The sequence below is a fragment of the Melitaea cinxia genome, chromosome 1 (genome assembly GCF_905220565.1).
Source record: "Melitaea cinxia chromosome 1, ilMelCinx1.1, whole genome shotgun sequence".
NCBI lineage: Eukaryota > Metazoa > Arthropoda > Insecta > Lepidoptera > Nymphalidae > Melitaea > Melitaea cinxia.
In genome coordinates this window covers 16,711,180-16,732,452 of record NC_059394.1, presented here as the reverse complement: position 1 = coordinate 16,732,452, position 21,273 = coordinate 16,711,180, and the positions used below count along the sequence as shown (strand labels likewise).

Sequence of the window (21,273 nt, the reverse complement as noted above, 5' to 3'; positions counted from 1 at the left end):
AGAAACTCGAAGCGATTTTTTAGGTAAAGAGGAGTATCTGGATGGAAAAGCACACAATAAAGCAAAGAGAGGATGTGAGTATTCCTGCGAAAGCGGATAGGCAGCCACTTGAGTTGATTACGAAAATCGGATACATGGTCATATTTGCGAAGACCAAATATGAACCGTATGCAGAGATTCTGGAGACGCTCAAGCTTATTTAGCTGCTCCTCCTTAAGATCTAGGTAACAAATATCAGCATAATCAAGAATTGGTAGCAGGAGTGATTGTGCTAACGCAATTTTGGTAGACATAGGAAGGAAGTATTGAAGCCGGCGGAGGGATCCGATAGCTGCGAATAACTTGCGACTTAACTCACTTAGTTGATGTGTCCACGAGAGGTGACTGTCAAATATTACACCAAGGTTTTTTACTTTTTCGCTGTAATTAATTACAGTGTTATTAAAAATGACGGGTGGTATAAGTGACCAGTCAATTCGAGCTACTAGTTTTGAACTACCGATGATAATAACTTGACACTTAGAAGGATTAACGTTTAGACCATAAGATTTACTCCAACTATAAATGCTTTTTAAGTCGCTATTTAACTTATTTATGGAGGTCGGTAAGTCAACTAATTTTCCATGGGAATAAATTTGGAGATCGTCTGCATACAGGTGGTAGGGAGAAGATATATGAGGACCGAGAGAGTTTATGAAGATAGAAAAAAGAAGTGGAGACAACACGCCACCTTGTGGAACGCCGGCAACTACGTTTAGCCATTCTGAATATGAATCTTCGACACGCAAACGCTGCCGCCGTCCGCACAAGTAACTATGAAACCAGCCAATTGCCGATGGAGATATGCCAAGAGAACACAAGATAGCCAAGAGTATATCAAAATCCACAGTATTAAATGCATTACTGAAGTCCAGCAGGGTCAACACCGTGAGATTTTGTTTGTCCATGGCCAATCTAATGTCGTCGGTGATTTTGACCAGAGCCGTTGCCGCACTATGACCTTTACGGAAACCGGACTGATAAGGATTAAGGAGGTTATTTGAGTGCAGGAACAATGTTAGCTGCTGATGGACAAGACGCTCTAAGACTTTAGACAAAAAAGGAAGGATTGATATTGGGCGAAGATCAGAAAACGTGATGGAATTAGGTTTCTTGGGTAAAGGAATAATTTGAGCGTCTTTCCAGCAGGTAGGAAAGGTATTGGAAAACAAGGATTCGTTGAAGATGTGAGTTATAACAGGTAGGAGGGAGTCTAAGATAGGTATGATCATTTTACGGCTAATGGAATCTGATCCTACGGCATCTGAATTAACGGCTAATATGCTCTGATCAGATTTGTTATCTTTAAAGCTTAAAATGATTTGTTTAGATCTGGGTCACATACAAGTCTGTAATATAAAACCTGTAATAATAAATAGTTAACCAAAAGAATCTTTCAGCAAGTGAGAAGAATTTTTTAAGTCGCATGATCAAATGTAAGGTGGAATAGAATTAATGCGATACTTCACTAACATGAACAGACCAGCTTAGAGCGCTACCAATTAACACATCCAAATCTCTGACCTTTGAACTTTGGTTTGATCCTATTTAAATTTATGGAAGGCACCATCTCCCTCGGTTATTGCGTAAAGTATGGTCATATTATTTAGAGACGTGCCGAGACGCTGTTTTGTGGACTCGAGTCGGGTTATACGGTATTCGAATTATGACTTAAGTCCAAGATTTAAATCCGAGACTCGAGTCCAGGATTAATAAAAAAGTCTTTCGTCATCCTATATCATCGTCCAGGGCACCCAGTCGCTGGGCAGGCTAGATGACCTTTTTTTCGCCATTCTCTTTGTTCTAAATCGGACTCATATTCGTCGATCTAATCGTCTCGGATTCGAAACCTGGACTGAAATCTGGCGTACTCGAGTATACGAATCCAAAGCAGGAATAGGTCTGACTCGAGTCAAGCAGTACTCGGCACATCGCTAATATTAATCTAGTAAGTCTATCATATATAATGTATTTAAGCCTCATTATAATTAGCCCTCTGCTTTCGAATTTTTACTTAACGCAAATATGTATGCTACTACGTCATTTTTAAGGAAGATTAATGTCGCCAACAAAATACTTCATTTTTACTTTCTTTCAACTAATATTTCAATATCGAGGGTAATTTTACAACAATAAACTATGCAGCTTAATATATTTTCTGATATTAATATCGCAAGGTGTTAAGGTGAAAATAAAGTCTAAACAATTAAAGATAACATAAAAACAAGAAATAATGTTAGCGCTGCAACATTTTAAAATTATTATTTATTATTTTTTTTATATAAAAAAAAAAAAAAAAAACAATCAATATACGTAAATAAGAAATGAAATTCTTAAAATGATTATATTTCTTTGTGATCCAACAAAACGCCCCTAAAATATCCTCTAAGTATGAAAAGTAATCAACAGTTAAAGGACAATAAATTATTGTAAGAGCTATTTCCTACCAATATTTATTTCTGTGAAAAGACCCCATATAGACGTTGTGAGTGAAAAAAGATTGGATAATTTGACAAGAAAAGTTTACTTCTAATACATTTTCCTCCCTACTCTCGACACTTTTGTATTTCGCTATACGAAGCTACAAATAAAAACAATGCAAGAAAAACATTTTACCCAAGGTCCAGATATGAAAGCTGTATAAAGATGAATACTTTTAGTAAAGTTTTATAAATTTTAAATAGTATAACATTGAAGTGGCATGTTTTATTCTTATCGCACTTTATTCGAAATAAAAATATAAAAGCAGTACTTACTTATTTAGTGATACGTGCACGTTAAACAGATAAGCAAAATAACTTACGAATAAATAAACGATTCACACTTAACGGCCCTGTGTAGGAGTTTCTCATATATCGGGGGTCCAGAAACACACACTATACACAAACACGCAGACCACAACAAACATCTATATGGCTACCAGTCGTGAGCGGGGATCGAACCCGCGACCGCCAGCACAACAGCCAGTACTATGCCCGCTGCGCCAACTTGCTCAAACTTTAGAATATAATAATAATAATAATAATAATAATAAGCGTTTATTTCAGACGTGTACATCCATAGTATATTAGTGTGTTAGTAACAATATTTACTTATAATCTATGTTAGTTATTGTTAGTAAGATGATAATAAAATAAAATAAAATAATCATTTTAGTTGGCCCGTCATTGTTTCTATCCAGTATTTTTGAATAGAACAATCAGGGCGAGCCGTGATTGTCCTCAGGATGCTGTTGTTGCTGGCCCTCATGCGCCGCAGCAGAGACGATGCTTTTTTACGCATAATCGCGTGAAATCCATCAACCCGTGCATCCGCGAACATTCCTGAGGCGCTGCAAAACCGCGGTAGCCGCAACAGCACTCTGAAGGCATTATTATACTGAACACGTAGTGCGTTGTAGGCTCGACGCGTGTAGCTCACCCACAGACCACCCGAGTAAAAGGACTGACAAAAAGCCCGGAATAGGGTAATCTTGACACCCGCAGTACCACGTGCGAACCTGCGTGCGAGCATATTGCTTCTCACCGCCAGCGCCCTACGCTCTCTCTCAATATCGTCATCATCATTCAAATCAGCAGTGATTATATGGCCTAAATATTTAAATTTGTTGACTCTGCTTAATGCTGCCCCGTTCAAGGTAATTGTCGGTACATGACCCGGTAACCGTTTACCAGCCTTAAACACGAGGATCTTACTTTTCTTAGCATTGTACACTAAGCCGTGAGCCCTCGCATACGACTCGCAAATCTCTAATAATTTTCTTAACCCTCCGATTGATGGACTCAGCAGCACCATGTCGTCCGCGTAGCTTAAATTATTGACGCATTGCCCATCGATATAACATCCTACATGAACGCTGCTGAGACCCTCAATCAGCTGATTGATGTAGAGATTAAAAAGGGTGGGAGAACTAAGTCCACCCTGTCTCACACCACACGTAAGGGTATACTCATCTGAAACGGCCCCCGCCCACCTAACCTGATTTTTTTGGTGCTTATACCAAAATTTCAAGAGTTCGGTACATTCCGCCGGCATACCCGTGCCCCTCAGCTTCTCCCACAGGAGCTCATAATTTACTAAATCGAAAGCTTTGGATAGGTCTAAAAAGCAAGCATACACCGGCGTTTTCCTCTGAGTATAATACTTGACAGTATGCTTAAGACTAAAAATAGCACTTTCTGTAGAGACACCTTGCCTGAACCCGAATTGAGCATCGTCAAGTTCCACATACCTACCGAGGTAGCCGTTAAGCAAACTGTCAAGCATTTTTGCAGCTGTAGTTGCAAGCGATATAGGCCGGTAGTTGCTTGTGTCAGATGTGTCACCCGTCTTATTTTTAACAACAGGTACTACAATTGTACGCATTAACGCTTCTGGTAAATAGGTATGTCCCAGACTACAGTTAAAAAGCATCGCAAGTATACGAGGCAGATGCTCGCCGGCATACTTATAGTGTTCTATACTTAGGCCATCGTGCCCAGGAGACCTTCCTCTCGTCATTTTAGTAATAATTTTAGACAGATCTTTTGCTAAAAACTGAACAGATTTCCCAGACACAGTGTTTATATTGCTACCCGATACAGAGTCCAAGAGTGATGTCACCGTGAAATGTTTTTTAAAAACATTCGCAATATCTTTTAAATTATGTTTACCCCCTACGCTTACGGGGATACTGGGCCTAATATTTAATTTATTTGTATCCCTCCAAAATTTTCCAAAATTCTTTTCCGATAAATCTGATGCCAAGACATCCATTTTTATTTGTTCTTGCCTGCCTTGACACCACTTTAATTTGCTTTTAAAATGTTTCCTACTTTCTAACATTTCTTCATAAATTTTTCCCACACGCGGTTTTCCCTGTTCCACCCAAATTCTAAATTTAAGCCGTGCCACTCTGTGTGAGTCTGCGACATACCTATTCCACCCGGCTATGTAACCATTCTTTCTGGGACACCTGCTGCGATACGTCGCTGCGGCAGCATCAGCCAGAATGTTGATTACGGTGTCGTATATTTTGTCAATAATAGCCCTATGCTCAGAATTATTACAATACCTATCACAACAATTAGTAATTTCTTCCGGAAAGTTAATTTCTCTAAGCTTAGAGTTACAAATCTCACTATAATTTTGTATTTGAGAAATATTCCTTTCCCCCCACAATACTTTAGCCCTGTTGCCATTGGGCCGACAATTTGGTAACATTATTTTAGGTTTTACACAAAATAAATCACATTCTAGCACAAGTGGAAAGTGGTCCGACCAGTAGACGTCATATTTAATATATATATTATTTATTGTCTTACTAGCTGACTCTGTGACTATACAATGATCCAACCACCTTACACTACCATGCACATCGCTTATAAAGGTATAAGAATTTGAGTCTATTCCTAGATTTTTAACATCCGCACATAACCACTTTTGCTCAGCACAGAAATTAATCATCTCATTAAAAAACAACTCGTTAGGGTGAGCATTAAAGTCTCCTAAAATATAAAAAGATTCAACACCCGAGTTCTCCTCTGTTTCCATTATAGATCTTATTGCACTTAAACACTCCGTAAAAATCGGTAAATTTTCATGAGAACAGGTCGGCATATAGACACTAAAAACAACTATAGATCGAGTACTTACAGTTAATTTAACGGCGGCAATCCTGACGTTATCACAATCTAATACAGATACCTTTTCAAACGCACTTTTACGCCACAAGATCGCCACACCGCCGTGAGGACGGCCGCTGAGCAGTCCGGTCGATGCGTCAACCGCCGACGTTCCGGTGCACCCAAAGTTCACGTCCACCGTATTAAGTAAGGGCAGGTCATGGGGCAACAACCACGTCTCTTGCAGGGTTATGATGTCACACGACTGGCAAAGCGATCTTATGCCTTCAATAGACCTCTTAAAACATTTGCAATTAAAACTAATTATTTCATGTGCCGGTTTACTATGCATTATCCTTTGGTTGTTTTCCGTCATTATTTGGTTTATGTAATACCCGTTTTATATGCCCGAAGTTGATGAATTGCCGATACGATACTCCAATCGGCCAAAATTCATCACTCAAAAACAAATCTAATTTGTGTTTTGGTACAAAAATTTTGTAGGAATCATATTCTTTTCTCGTTTTCATGTTCATTTTTTCTATGGTAACATGAACATTTGATTTCTTTTCAATGTACTCTTGGATGTGACACACGGCCACCTCCTTTGAAACATTGTAAATATAAATTGGTACACTGATTTCTGCCGCTTTGAATTTTTCATTTATTTCGGTTTCAGCTTTCCCAGTTTTCCCTATAAATCGATTCCGCAATTTCTTTTTTTGAACCACTTTCCATTCTTCACTACGAGAACACTCTTTCCATTCACCGCTACGGACAATATCGGCCATTGATTTACGACCGGCCGCGAGTGCCGTGTGTCCGCTCACTAGTACCTCGGTAGGCGAGTGACTCACCGCTTCGGGTAAACGACCGTTGATTGTCTCTTCAAATGTGCGGGTAGGTTTTAACTTACTCGCACCCGACATACCCTCAACAATATTATTTATAGGTGGCTGCGAGGATATTCTTGGTGATGAGCTCTCGCCCTGTGCAAAATCTGTAGAAACGTTTTGTGGTAATGTATTTAGTGGCATGGGCGGTAATCCCATGGGTCCACTATCATAAACGTAACTGTTCATTAAGCAGGCTCCACGTTTCATGGTGACATTTTTATGATGATCATTCACTATTGGCGCATTTTTTAGAGCATCTATTTGCGATTTTATCAACGTTATTTCTTCACTCGTTGCATAACTTTCCTTAATCTGTGTGATATCTGACTTAATTTTTACGATATCTTTCAATAGACTTGTAACATCTACATGATCGAAGGAAACCGGGGGTAGTTTTTGCAAGTCCCTGGCCACGAAGATAGGAATACACTCTGGGTCTGTATCCTTCAACAAGCATATGATGTCCTCAATCTCTCTTTGCGTTTTACCTTCTTTCTTACGGATTTTCTTTTTTGACTTCGGAACAACAGAATCAAACAACAGATCTTTCGCTGTCGTAATTTCATTGGGTGAAAAAGCACTCACACATATTCTACAAATACTGTCCTCGTCCATAACATCTATTTTATTGCACACAAAAGAAAGCACTTCGTTTATAACTATATTACATTTCGTACATTTCACTAAGCTAGACATCTTGCTTACGCGAACGATGACGCTTGACTTTGATATAAAACAAATATATCGATTTATAAAATGTAGGTACTGACACAAGATGAGTCAGCTTTATTAATCATTTTTCTCATTTTATTTTAAGAAATAGTTATAATATATATAGGCTTCATGATATTCAACTTTGTGGACAAAGATCTTTAACTACATGAAAATCTTTAATAGACAAAAATACTAAATAAATTGTGATCTTATATAGTGTAGTAGTGTGAGGTAGGTGGAAATGATTGATGAAGTGAATCAATGCTGTAATTAAGAAGTTGCGTAGGATGTGTTTAAGACAATACATAAACAATTTGATAGAGGAAATCCCAGTAAATTGATTAATTGTAATTTAAAATAAAATACGTACATGGGTATATATATATATGTATACTAGCTGACCCCGCATCGTTGTTTTGTATATGTTATTAATTCCCTTAATCCCCCCCCCCCCCCCCCCCCCACACACACTTATAGCTTAGGGGTATGAAAAATAGATGTTGGCCGATTCTCAGACCTACCCGATATGCTCACAAAATTTCATAAAAATCGGAATTTTATATATAAGATATATTCGGTACTGCGCTAAATTTCAATATTTTTATTCCTCTGTACGTTACTTTATTGCAATATAGGTCTCTTACAACCAAACTTTTTAAAATAAACATATTTACTTATATCCTTACACCTTAGTTTTTAAATAAGTGGTAACTTTTAACTATTAATTGGTGCAGAGCTTGCCGAAAATAACACATTTTATTGAAATATTTTTTCAGATACGACAAAGTTACAACAGAAAACTGTTTTGATCAGCAAAAAAAAAAAACAAAACCTAAGTACTTAGTCGAACTCACACTCACTCACAGCAGTTAGGATAGGTTAGGTATAGTTATCCCGCCATCGGTCGGTTTTATAAGTTCCAAGGTGGTAGTGGAACTGTGTTATCCCTTAGTCGCATCATACGACACCCACTAGTGCTCATTAAATATTTATAACTATTTCTACAAAATTACGAATGATATTAGTGTTATTATTGGCAGCCATTTTATAATGTGTCATAAGTAAAGTTATAAAGTCAAAATAATGGATTTAATTAGAGATAGACACAAATTATTCTGAAGGTTTAGCACCTCTGGTGAAAAACAAACCAATCACGAATAGAGCACAAGTGGTGTTTTAACACGAAGTACCACCAACCAATTTGATTACTTTGCCCCTGTGCCTTACCTTTACCATTAAAGAGAATCAAAACTCGTTTTTGCATCTGTTGAAGGTTATCACTCAATATCTGTGCCGATAACTATGTCCTTGTACTTACAATCCGTGCAGTATTATCGAGCAAACCAAAGTGAAATAAAAGGCTTACAATCTATTTCGACTTTGATAAGAAGAGGCTAACATTTCAAACCCTCGCATATTTATTTAAAAAAAAAATGCATACAGATAACTTTTTTTTTTGAATTATTTATATGTAAATAATGAGATTTGATATGTTCATTTGATAAACAAACAGAAACATTGTATCTGGAACAATGCCTTATTTAATATTTATTATGAAAGGAATCTATTATTTGTTTCGTCTACTAAAATAAATTGATTATTATCATCAACAAATAATAAGTTTAACTTGAAATGTCTATATAGCATAAGAATACAATTCATGAGTCCAAACCTTACGTAAAGGTGATATCAGACGGTTCATTTTTTGTTCATTTTCACCTTTCATTCGGTACATTTCACTCGAAATGAAATGTCTGAACAAAAAATGAAACACGAGTGCCGAATGAATTCATTAGTGAACCGATCCAACAGTGTTGGATATTGGCATCCGGTATCTTTCATTCCCAAAATTTCCGAATGAACTAGAAATGAACGGTCTGAACACTGAGAGAACGTTCATTCGGATTCGGCCATTTTGTTTCGAGTCCTGTAGCCGACGGACATCACGTTGTCGACGAAATTATATTTTTTTCTGTGTGTTATTATATTGTTTTCATGCGGCAAATTCCAAGACGTACGACTTCATTCGATGACATATTTAAAAGAAAGAACAATGAATGTTCATTTCTGTATCATTTCGTCTAAGCCGTGTGACTAGGTTTTTTCTTGCTGTGGGCCGAGTGCTAGTTGCAAGGAGTTGATAGTAATCTTGTAATAACTGAGTGTTTTCGTTATTGTTGTTGTGTTTTGTATAGTTATCTGTTAGTTGTTTGTGTTGTATTATATATTGTGTACGTCAAATTGTAACTGTAAGTAGTATTTGTTTTTAAAATGGATACTGATCCGCCGGACCCCGGTGGAGGTTATGTTACTCCTCCACATTTGTCCTTAAATGTAAATGAGAACTCAAATAATCGTCTTAAACGCCCAAATACGGTTTCTCTTGATTCATTTAATACTGCTAAAAAAACAAATAGCATACATAACCCGGCTTCTTCCGTACAACTGAATTACTTAAGACCAGAATTTGAAAATAAAAAACTTAAATATAACACTGATGATCGAGCCCCTTTTATTGTACACGTCTCAAAACCTGAACCGGAACCTCGGTCTGGCACCACTCTCCATCCTATGGAGTTTGGTCGCTTTCTCTTTAAAAATAATTTCGAAAATGTGTCAATGGATGGCGTAAAAAAGATTGGTCGTAACCGAGTGTCAGTAGAGTTTAAGACAGCAGCTGATGCTAATTCTTTCATTGACTCTTCTGTCCTCTTAGAGGCAGGATTCTCCGCAGCTATTCCGTCTTACAGCGTATCTCGCATGGGCTTAGTTAGAAACGTCCCAGTGGAATGTTCAATGGAGGAATTAGTTCAGAACTTAAAAGTTCCAATGGGTTTTGGTGAGGTTGTTCGCGCTCGTAGATTGAGTCGTAAATCAGTCTCTGAATCCAACACGACTGTGTGGATCCCTACACAAACCATAGTCATAACTTTTTCTGGTCAAAAACTCCCTCCTCACGTATACGCTTTCTACACTTCTCTTCCGGTTGAAACGTACATCCTCCCCACAATTCAATGTAACAGATGCTGTAGGTTTGGCCACATCAAGACTGTTTGTAGATCATCTCCAAGATGCTTCAAATGCTCTCAATCACATGAAGGTGGTTCTTGTGTTGCCCAGTCTCCCACCTGTCTCCATTGTTCCGGGTCCCATCCAGCAAATGATCCTAAGTGCCCTGAAGCTGCTAGACAGAAAGAAATAAAAATTGTTATGTCTCAGGAGAATATCTCCTACCTGGAAGCTTCAGCCAGATTCCCTAAGGTCCGTAGATCATTTATGGATGCTACAATATCTACTCACCTCTCTTCTAATTCCCGTCAAAAAGGGCCTCCATCTTCCACTGTATCCTACAAAAAAACAGTCTATAAATCTCGCAATCCTATTTCTTCCCCCTCTCCTGGTTATGATAAATTGACTCACCAGTCTATTGTCCAAACCCCCTCTACTGAGCATCCCAATGGCTTTGCCATCATGAATAATGAACATTCACCTAACGACAACTTAATTGAACAACTTACCAACCTCCTTCTGAATATGCTCTCCCGGTTCAATGACACCGGTTTACCGTACAATCTCCGTGGCAACTTGACTCAGCTTTTTAATCTAATAAAAAACTTTAATAATGGCTCGGAGGCCGATCATACAGTGGAACTGTCGTAGCTTAAGAAATAAAAAACAAGATATTTTATTCCTTGCTAACAAATATAATCCTATCATCTTTGCAATCCAGGAGTCTTGGTTGAGACCAGGGTCCCATTTTAGGGTCTGTGGATACTCCTGTCTTCGGGATGACAGAGATGATGGTAGAGCTGGTGTAGCTATTTTTGTATCCAGCTCTGTTATTTTTTCCTCAATCCCTATCCCTGCTCATAGTAATAACTTTAATATTGTTGCTGTTTCTATTTCCAACATTTCATTTCTCTCCATATACTTGCCTGATCCTAACTCAACTGTCCTTTCTGAACTTTATTCCATCATTTCTACAATTCCTTCTCCTATGGTGGTTCTTGGAGATTTTAACATCCATCACACCTCATGGGGATCTCACTACTGTGATCCTTTATCAACCACATTTTTAAATTTAGTTGATGACTTTAACTTAGTTATATTAAATGATGGCTCTCCCACTCGTCGTGCTACCCTATCCCAGGTCTCTCCATCCGCCATTGATTTATCACTCTGCTCCTCTTCATTATCCTCTGAACTCACATGGAATATCCTTCCTTCCTCTTTTGGTAGCGATCATTATCCCATTACCCTTGAATGGCCTCAATGCTCTATTCCATATACAATTAAAAATGCTCCTCATTTAAAATACAAATTGACAGATGCAGACTGGCCCCAATATGCGAGCATGGCAGAGATATTGATTGATCGCATCCCTCCTGTTAATGTGAGTAATGTTCACTCCCTTTACCCAAAATTGAAGCAGGCTATTCTGGATAGTGCAGATGCACACATCCCCGTTAAGGGCAGATCCTCCTTCCGAATTGCCTCCCCTCCTTGGTGGGACTCGGAATGTACTATGTCTTGCAAGCGGCGTAAAGAGGCTGAGCGTTTATTTTCTGCTTCAATGACTAGAGAAAATTATATAAATTATCAGAGAATAGCAGCAGAAACTAAAAGACTTCTTTCACAGAAAAAGAGACAAGGATGGAGCAGTTTCTGTGAAAGCTTATCACCTCTCTCTCACCCCTCCCTAGTTTGGAAAAACTTAAAAAAATTCCGCGGATCGTTCTCTGCTTCCACCAACCCATCTTCGAATGACCCTAACCCTTGGCTTAAGCGTTTCTCCCAGACATTAGCCCCACCTTGGGTTCCCTCTTATGATGAATGTCCAGTACTCACATCAGCCTCTGTTGCTGTGAGCGACTTTGAAGTACCATTCTCCATGGCGGAGCTTCAGCTTGTGTTGGGGTCTCTCTCTGACTCATCTCCAGGAGTTGATGCTGTCCCGTATTCTTTTATTATTAAGTGTAATATTAGTTCTCAAAGAGTCATCTTGAATTTCCTCAACTCTATTTTTCAATCAGAAATACCCCCTGATGATCCAATCCTTAAACCGAAAAAGCCTGAAGAAAATCCTGCAAGCTATCGTTCTATTGCTCTTTCCACCACACTATCTAAAATTATGGAACACTTAATAAAAAATAGACTTGAGTGGCTGTTAGAAAGCAGAGGCATCCTCTCGAGGAGCCAATTTGGATTCCGTAAGGGCTTCAGTACCATGGACAGTCTTGGTACTTTGGTCACCGACATCCGTATTGCCCTTTCGAAGAAAGAGTCGCTGGTGGGGATGTTCCTTGATGTTTCGTCTGCTTATGACAACGTGCGTCTTCCAATACTCAGGCAGACTATGCTAAATCTGAGTATCCCAGTGAAGATTGTCAATTACATCTGCAACTCCCTTTGCTCCCGTTCCCTTCTTATCTCTCATCAAAATTCACCCGTTTTTTCAAGGATGGCCTGGAAAGGACTTCCCCAAGGATCAGTCTTAAGCCCCCTGCTTTATAGTTTATACACCTACAACTTAGATTTATCCGTTAACTCATTTTGCAATGTACTTCAATATGCAGACGATATAGCTTTGTATGTGTCCGCCAGTGATCTCTCTGTTGCCGCTGCTCGCCTTAACTCTGCCATCCATTACTTAAATGAGTGGCTCACAGAACATGGCTTGAATATTTCTGTGGAAAAAAGTTGTATTGTCGTTTTTTCCCGCTCAAGAACCATCCCTAATTTAACTGTATCTATCAATGATCAGGTTTTTCCGGTTTCAGATAAAGTCAAGTTCTTGGGTGTCTTTTTGGATTCTAAAATGACAGGAGTCCACCACATAAATCATGTCCTAAGAAAGTGTGAAAAAAACTTAAACATTATGAGATGTCTTTCTGGAGTCTGGTGGGGCTCCCATCCCTATACACAAAAACTTATATATAACGCTCTGATACGTAGCCATCTTGACTACGGATCTTTTATCCTCGAGCCATGTCATAAAACTATTATACGCGAACTGGACAAAATTCAATCAAAAGCACTCCGCATAATAGTAGGTGCCATGAAGTCCTCTCCTATTAACGCTCTACAGGTGGAATGTGCTGAACCTCCTCTATACTTGCGACGTCAATACCTCTCAGACCGATTTCTCTTTAAAACCCTCCAACTCTCTTCCCATCCTCTTTCAGCTAGACTACACCTTCTCTCTAAATTAGTTCTTTCTTCATCCTACTGGTCTCACAAATCTCCCCCATGTCTAATTAAAAGCTATAATAAATTTATTGGCCTTCCTTCCCCTGTCCATCAGTGTAGAATCTTACCTATTTACGAGGTTCCATTCGATGCTTTAGTTCTGCTTCCCAATATTTCTTTCAATCTTGGTATAGATAAAGGATCGCATTCAGCAAATCAGCAATTTAACTACGCCATAAACATATATTACAAGGATTGGTATCATTTATTCACAGACTCTTCTAAATTTTCTGAACATGGGTGTATAGGATCAGCTGTCTGGATTCCGAGAGTTAATGTAGTTCTGAACTGCAAAATGCCCCCTGCCTCCTCAGTTTTTACTGGGGAAGCTGTGGCTATCTTGGAGGCTCTTTCGTTTATTGAGTCACATAAATTAAACAACTCTGTTATATTCTCGGACTCCAGAAGCTGCCTGCAGAGTATTTTACATAATCCATTTAAGTCTAAATTTAAGTTTCCTTTTATCCTCAAAATTAGACATCTCCTCCTTAAGTGTCTGGCACAAAACATCCGTGTCGAGATGGCTTGGATTCCGGCTCACAGTGGCATTATAGGGAATGAGAAAGCAGATTTTTTCGCAAAAGAAGCGACAACATCAGGTGGCCTTAGCCACTACAAAGTCTATAGTCATGATTTAATCTCACTAGCAAAGACACGAATGATACGTGACTGGTCTGAAGTCTGGTCTCGCTCTAGTACAACTAAAGGAACGTTTTATGCTAGTGTACAGGGATCCATTCTTGTCAAACCATGGTTTTTCAAGTATAGAAAGGCTAGTAAGTGGGTAACCTCAACTGTCTGCCGCATAAGGTTAGGTCATTCTTGCTCCCCTGTCTTCCTTCACAAAATTAGAGTTAAGGACTCTTCACTTTGCGAATGTGGTCTTGAGGAAGGCACTCTTGATCACATTTTTTTTAACTGTCCAAAACTCCAGTTTTCCCTCTATGATGTTCTTCCCCCTCAGATACCTCGCCCAACTAACCTAAGGTCTCTTTTACCATTAGTCCACTCTCAGTTTATTGACATTTTATGTACATATATTAATCAAAATAACATTAGATTGTAGCACTGTTTGTCTTGATTAACCCTACTAACCAATGTTTATATATGTTTGTTTGTCTTTTGTTTCAGATACTAGCTCGACACTTAAAATTGCGAAAAACTGGCAACAACTCCGACGTATTTCTGATTCACTTCTTAATCTTTATTTTTGATTTTACGACTTGCACTCCCACAAAGCCTTACACAAAGCAAAGTTTTCTACCCTAACTTAACGATTCTCATAACATAAGCTAAGCTCCACTCAGATATTGGCAAATCCTTCAGGGAGCCAAAGTAAAAGAAGAAGAAGAAGCCGTGTGAACATAGAATGAAAAAAAAATGAAGCATTCACTCGAGTGAACAATCATTCGAGTGAACCGTCTGATATCACCTTAACCATTCTATAACGGGCAGTTATTGTGTTAATGTTTAGATGGTAAGCTTCAAGCTTTTGGAACCGAAACCGAAAGGAAACCGAAATATTCTTAACCATATTATCACATAAATATTTTCCGATTTCAATTTGCGTCATATCAAATTTAGATTTGCGTCAAATTTAGATTCATATTCGCCTTCTTAATAAGGAAATAGTCAATGGAGGTTTTGGATTTCAGTAATCACAACTAAGCTTCCTTTGCCACAAGATATAAAGAAATGTATGCAATGGATACTTTCTTGTGAGTAGAGCAATAGTGATTGGGTTATAATAAGCTTGTTTTTACTTCAAAATAAAGTTTATTATGATCTCAAACGTCTTTAACCTGTTAGAAACCATGGTCGACTAAGAATACTGTAAGGACTATATGATATGTTTTAGGTTGATACTGCCATTACGTCTATTACTTTATATATTCAGTAATCATTATTTAATATTTACAATAAAATATTTTTTTATATAACTTGGTCGGCAAACAAACTTACAGCTCACGTGATGGTAAGCGATTACTGTAGCTTACAGACACGTACAACACCAGAAGCATCTCAAGCGCTTTGCCAACCCTATCCCTAATTCCTCCAGGCATAATAATCAGTAATATTCATTATAAAATGTTAATCAATTCCAATCTATGGTTTGTCACATACCTAAATTACCTAGTAACTCTTAAGTTATGACTAATAAAGTACATTAATATTAAAAAATAAAAATATTTTAATTAATTTTACCTTTCACAATACTATCTGACCATAACTCAAAGAAGAGAAATCACTCTTGCATAATGTGAAATGCAAAAATTTGTACTAAATCGGAAGTTTTAATATTATTTAAATATATTTTTTAATTAATTAAGTTAATTAATGCAGTTTTATTTATAATAAAAACAAAAAGACAATCATAATCATTTTAGTACTTTAATTCAAATGTAAATTTTTACAAATTAAATACTTATCTATATTTACATTAAGAGTTATTGGTAAATGTTACATTACACTTTTATGTATTTAAAATTTCTTTAACTTATATTAGTTATTAGACATTATCAATGAAATAGCATTCGGTATGATGTTTACATTTTATTTTTAGGTTGTTTTAAAATAAGATATAACAAAAACTATCTTTTTATGATGATTTAACTGGCTTCAAAACATATATGTATATGTGTATGTATCTTTATGTAAGACAATTTCATAAAACTGTCACAATGATTATCCACTAACCCAAACTGTACCAGAGTGCGGGACTCAACCTTTCTTCTGTTTAACGTTTACAGGCAAATTTTATTCAGTTTAGAATGTGTATGCTATCAGTCTTGATAGAATTTAGACACTTTACAACTTTTTTGTGTTTGAAAATGTTTTTGTTGCACTCAAGACATTTCACATAACCTAAAATTTTTGAGGTTATGTTGTTACTTTGCAGGTGCAGGCGCTGTAGGGGCTGAAGCCACCCTCTGTTGCGCTGCAGACAGTTGAGGAGTATCCGTAGCCAGCGCCCTCAATTGCTGTTCAGCAGCTTTATTTACCATCTTCGTAACAGTAGCCTTCATCTTATTTTTTTCAGCAGCCTTCGACTTACTTTTTACGGGAGCATTGCTTCGCTTAGTCACAGCTTTTCCCTTGTTCTTTTTAGTTTTAGCGCCTGAAGGCAATTTACTTTTAACTTTCATTTTGCCTTGAGCCATTTTTGAGAATTGTATTAAAACACGGATTAATAACAAACACGAACAGAATGTAGTGGTTTTGACTTTGACAAGACGTCAGAGAAATTATTATTACGATCAAATGTCAAAATGCTTGTCGAAATTACCTACAATAAAAAAAATAGTTTCTTTGTTATTAATTCCTATTAAAGTATAATCAAAATCAATTTTAATATACCTGATGGCTAGACGGTTAAAATGACACGCAAATAAATACAATTTTCGATGTTGTAATCGCAACCGGTACAATCCTTGTGTCTGTTCCATTTCATGTGACTTTAACGAAACAACCGCGTATTTTGGCAAAGCTATCACAATTAGAGGAATAATATTAAATTCCAAAATTACTTCTAAGTAAAATACGTTTTGTCCTGGCTATAAATAGCTATTTTATTTTTTCCAAATGAATTTGTAATAATGAAATTAAATATTATGTATTAATATTATGATGCCTAGCCCGTTGGCACAGTTTTTAGTAGCCCTGGTTTCTGCTCCGAGGCTTGCGCGTTCGTTTTCCGCCTGAGTCTGGGTGTAATATTTGTATTTATATATTTTATACAATAACTAGTCTGGCCATAAATACTGTTAAGTATATAAAAACTTTTCTTTTTTTCAACTTTTTAATTATTTTGAAATTGGAACACGTATATTACTCAAAAACTTATTTCTATTTTACGTCATTTCTACTACCCAAGCATAGAACTACCCAAGCCTGGCTTGAAAGCAACGTTTCAGACTCTATAAGAGTTGAAGACTGGCCCTCATAGCATAGAACTACCCAAGCCTGGCTTGAAAGCAATGTTTCAGACTCTATAAGAGTTGAAGACTGGCCCTCATCTAGCCCAGACCTCAACCCTTTAGAGTTCAAATTATGGTCAGTTTTAGAGGACATGGCCTGCTCTAAACGACACGGCGACATTGAGTCTCTTAAAACATCTTTGGAGCAAGCAGTGGCGAAATTTCTCTTGGAAACAGTGCGTAAATACATAGATTCGTGGCCAAACACATTAAAGGTCTGTACAAAAGCTAAAGGTGGCCATTTCGAATAGAATATTTTTTTTTATTTTTTGCTAAGACGTTAATAAATATGTAAGTATAAATTTTAATAATATTACATTACTCAATCCATTAAAAAAAAATATTTTCATTTGTAACAGAACTTGTTGCTAGACTAGGTATATGTATTATTCTATGTATATATGTGTTTATCAAAAAAATATTTAGCCATAAGATTCGGTTGCTACCTACCTATACACAAGCATTAAGTTGCTTACCATAGGAACATACGACCGTGTAGGTCTACCTATAAGATTTATTTATTATTATTATTTATGATGCTGTGATGATAACAATAACAACAATATGTACTCTTGGACTTTTTGTTAATTTCTTTGTGTTTCGTAACTTTTTACTGGATGCATCGATTTTTATGATTCTTTTCATATTCTAAAGCTAATGCATTTCGTGCGGTCTGAGAAGTTGTATTTAAGAACAAACAAAATTATCGTGTTGAAAGTGATTACAAATAATTTGTATTTTCTTAAAATTACAAGTTTACAAATATCAATTGTAGCTTTTACCGTATAGTTTATACCGTATTATTATTATTTTTCTATATTTTAAGAGTGCTCGGCATAGATTCCTTAACATACTATGAAGGATGAGGTTTAGTATGTATATGGTTTAACATGCTACACTCCGTGTCAGCAGTATATTCGAAGCACTGGTGCTGACATGCTTGTCACAATATTTTCCAAAAAAGGCTAGTTTACTTACGACTTTTTTTAGCCCACCCCTATGAAAATAATGTTAAATTTATTTGTCGCTGTTGCAACTTGTCCTTTTATTATAACTCTTTATTATACACTAGCTGACCCGGCCAACTTCGTATCGCCTAACACAAACTTTATCGTATGGTATTAAAGTTCAAATCGACTTTTAAGTATTATCACAAATCTTTTGTATGGGAGTATAGAAAAGTGTTGTTTTTAGACTTTTTCAGGAAATTTAAAATTTTTTTTTTTAGAATTTTTCTCTCCGTAAGAACCATCCTCGTACTTCAAGGAATATTTTAAAAAAAGAATTAGCGAAATCGGTCCAACCGTTCTCGAGTTTTGCGCTTAGCAACACATTCAGCGACTCATTTTTATATTATAGATAAAGACGTAGACTATTACACTAGTAAAAATAAGGTAAAAAAGAAAACTATGAATAATTAAATTCTAGATAGGTATTAAATAATACGCCAAAACATTTTAAATTATTTTATTCGTAAATCGACTGTCGTAGTATATGAATTCGAGTTTTAAGTTAAGAAATATACATAATATATTATATCTAAATATATTTTATGTACAGATAAATAGAAAAGTAGTCGAATATAATAATCAGCTATCGATAGACCCGAGCGGCGAGAGTGCAGGCGACCGGCGAGAAGCGGTGCGGACGAGGGCGCAGTTCGCCATAAAACGTTTAGAAAAATAGATAAATCGCTCAAAAACGTCAGATCAGTCGAAAGGATAGAAGAGTCGAGTGCGTACTTAGAAGGGCCGCAGCTCACGCATACTCCGTGTCGGTGGACAGCGAGCGCTCAGCGGGCGAACGCCGGCCGCTGGTCTCCGCGACCGCCGGTTCGCCGGCCTGCGCCTGGGCGTACGCTAGGCTCTTTTGGTAACTGAACAACTGTCGCTCGAGCGAGTAGTTTTCCGCCTGCAGTGCAGCTATCTCGCGTCTGAAATAAATATATTTTTTAAGTATTTTTCTTTTGTAATTTGTCAAAGAAAAAAAGTAGAGCACACGATTATTACCTCATTTGGTGTGCATGTAATCGACAGAGGTCATCATAAACGTGATAAGTAGCTTGAAAAAGGAGATATGTATCGGTCCATTCGAGACGCACATGAAGCTCTCCACCTGAATGGAGAAAGGGACTACCGGCTCGGGACACGTCCTCGACTCTTAATGCAGTTTCCATCATAAGTCCTTCGTCTGCACTCTCTTGAGCGTAATAGTTTTCAAAAGGTGCTCCGGGCAATTCCTCGGCTTCGGGTTCGCCGGGAGCGGGTGCTGAGCGCACCAACCATGCCGACCAACTAACATAGCGAAGATGATTGCGCGGAACATGATGAACATCGCGGTATAACATGTGCAGTCGCACTGTTTCTGAATGCGTGTCACAACGCAGCACCCATGCCTGCTTATCTCTGTCATAGCATGTCGCCGCACGACCAGCGACTGGTACTGATAACTCCGCTAAAGCCCTCGCGGACACCAACTCTACCATTAATCGAACACCTTTATGAAGAAGACGATAAGGAGGACGAGGTGTCCACGGTGGAGTTCGACCGTCTGTGTCGCAAAGGCACTCGAGAGGGCCAGAGTGTATCCGTCTTTCACCTTCGCCAAGAGCAAGAGCGTAACGTATACGACAGAGCTGACCTTCTCCAGATAGTCTCACTAGACGTAATGTAAGTGGTTCTTTGCCGACACCGCCCGTTGCAGCTACTGACCAATCAAAACCGGCGAATGCTATTGGAGGTGTATCTAAACGAGGAGCTCGTAACTCGCAGGAGTATAGAGTTCGAACACGTGACATGCTCAGTTCAAGCTGGAATTCACCACGTGCGTCCGCGAACTTGGCATTTAGTTCTGCAAGTGATACGCATCGTCCTCGTCCTTGAGCCGCACATCCCGCGTAGAATCTGACTTGCTTGCCGGAGAATCCTTCATTCGCTGTAAAATGGTCACGACTAAGCAAGGTAAAAGTGAAGTCGACGTAAACTCGCATGCCTTCGCATACGCCCCGCCACACTAGGTACACACCTGTAAAAGGAAAAAATATATTAGAATATTTGAAAAGAAAAACAACGGTGAGTATTTATGTAGATGAGTAGTGACCCAGTGAGGCCTCGGAGCGGCTGAACGCGACGGCCCATCTTTGGTGCGAGCAGCAGAAGTCCTTCGAGGTGACGTCGCGATCGGGCTCGCGGGTGGCGGAACGTGTGACCACGAAGGTGAAGACGTGCGTGTCCGCGCGGTCTTTAAGCCGCGTCGCCCGGTACAGCAACGCCATGCACTCGCGCGCCGCACGCCCGCCCCGCCTGCGCCTGCGTCTGCGTATTAGCAAATTAACATTTCAAAACATTTATTATTTAAAAATTAAAAGGTCTTTTTTTACTTCTAAATTATAACCTTAGTAACGCTATAAGTTAATTTACTATAGTATTAAATTGTGTTTTATAGTGTGAGTATGTAATTTAAACTAAAAACTGTACTAAAAATGTTATTATATAATGGAAATTCTGTCGATTATATACAAATAAATAAATAAATAACATGTCTTTAATATAATGAAAAAAAATATCTTTATAATGTAAAACATAAAACAGTATCTCCCCTAGTGGAAAAAAATGGTCGAATTTTATGTTACATGTAGTCCATATTCACATAGATTACCCCATAATACGAAAAGGCACCTCTATATGGGATCCCATAAATTTCGTTGAAAATTGTTTGTATTTGTGGGTCTTTTTATTGAGATCTTTTATGGAATGCTATATTTCTCCTGAGAACACATAATGGTATAAATACGCG

The 21,273-nt window shown here is 37.9% G+C and overlaps 3 protein-coding genes and 1 long non-coding RNA gene across 4 annotated transcripts; 1 reads left to right on the top strand and 3 right to left on the bottom strand.

Moving 5' to 3' along the window:
- Positions 1–5,986: 5,986 nt before the first annotated feature.
- On the bottom strand, positions 5,987–7,234 carry LOC123654433. The gene has a single exon (XM_045590341.1). It carries the CDS (start codon positions 7,232–7,234, stop codon positions 5,987–5,989), a length of 1,248 nt encoding a protein of 415 aa, XP_045446297.1.
- Positions 7,235–9,356: 2,122 nt separating this feature from the next.
- LOC123670319 lies at positions 9,357–14,677 on the top strand. The gene is made up of 2 exons (XR_006745900.1): positions 9,357–9,501; positions 14,633–14,677. It is a non-coding gene; the product is annotated as an uncharacterized LOC123670319 (long non-coding RNA).
- Positions 14,678–15,876: 1,199 nt separating this feature from the next.
- On the bottom strand, positions 15,877–16,742 carry LOC123670307. The gene has a single exon (XM_045603815.1). The coding sequence runs from the start codon at positions 16,660–16,662 to the stop codon at positions 16,390–16,392; it is 273 nt and encodes a 90-aa protein (XP_045459771.1). The 5' UTR covers positions 16,663–16,742; the 3' UTR covers positions 15,877–16,389.
- Positions 16,743–18,931: 2,189 nt separating this feature from the next.
- LOC123670297 lies at positions 18,932–20,752 on the bottom strand. Its single transcript, XM_045603807.1, has 3 exons — positions 20,578–20,752; positions 19,488–20,502; positions 18,932–19,411 (listed from the first exon to the last, which is right to left on the bottom strand). Exons 1-3 carry the CDS (start codon positions 20,750–20,752, stop codon positions 19,237–19,239), a joined length of 1,365 nt encoding a protein of 454 aa, XP_045459763.1. The 3' UTR covers positions 18,932–19,236.
- Positions 20,753–21,273: the final 521 nt, after the last annotated feature.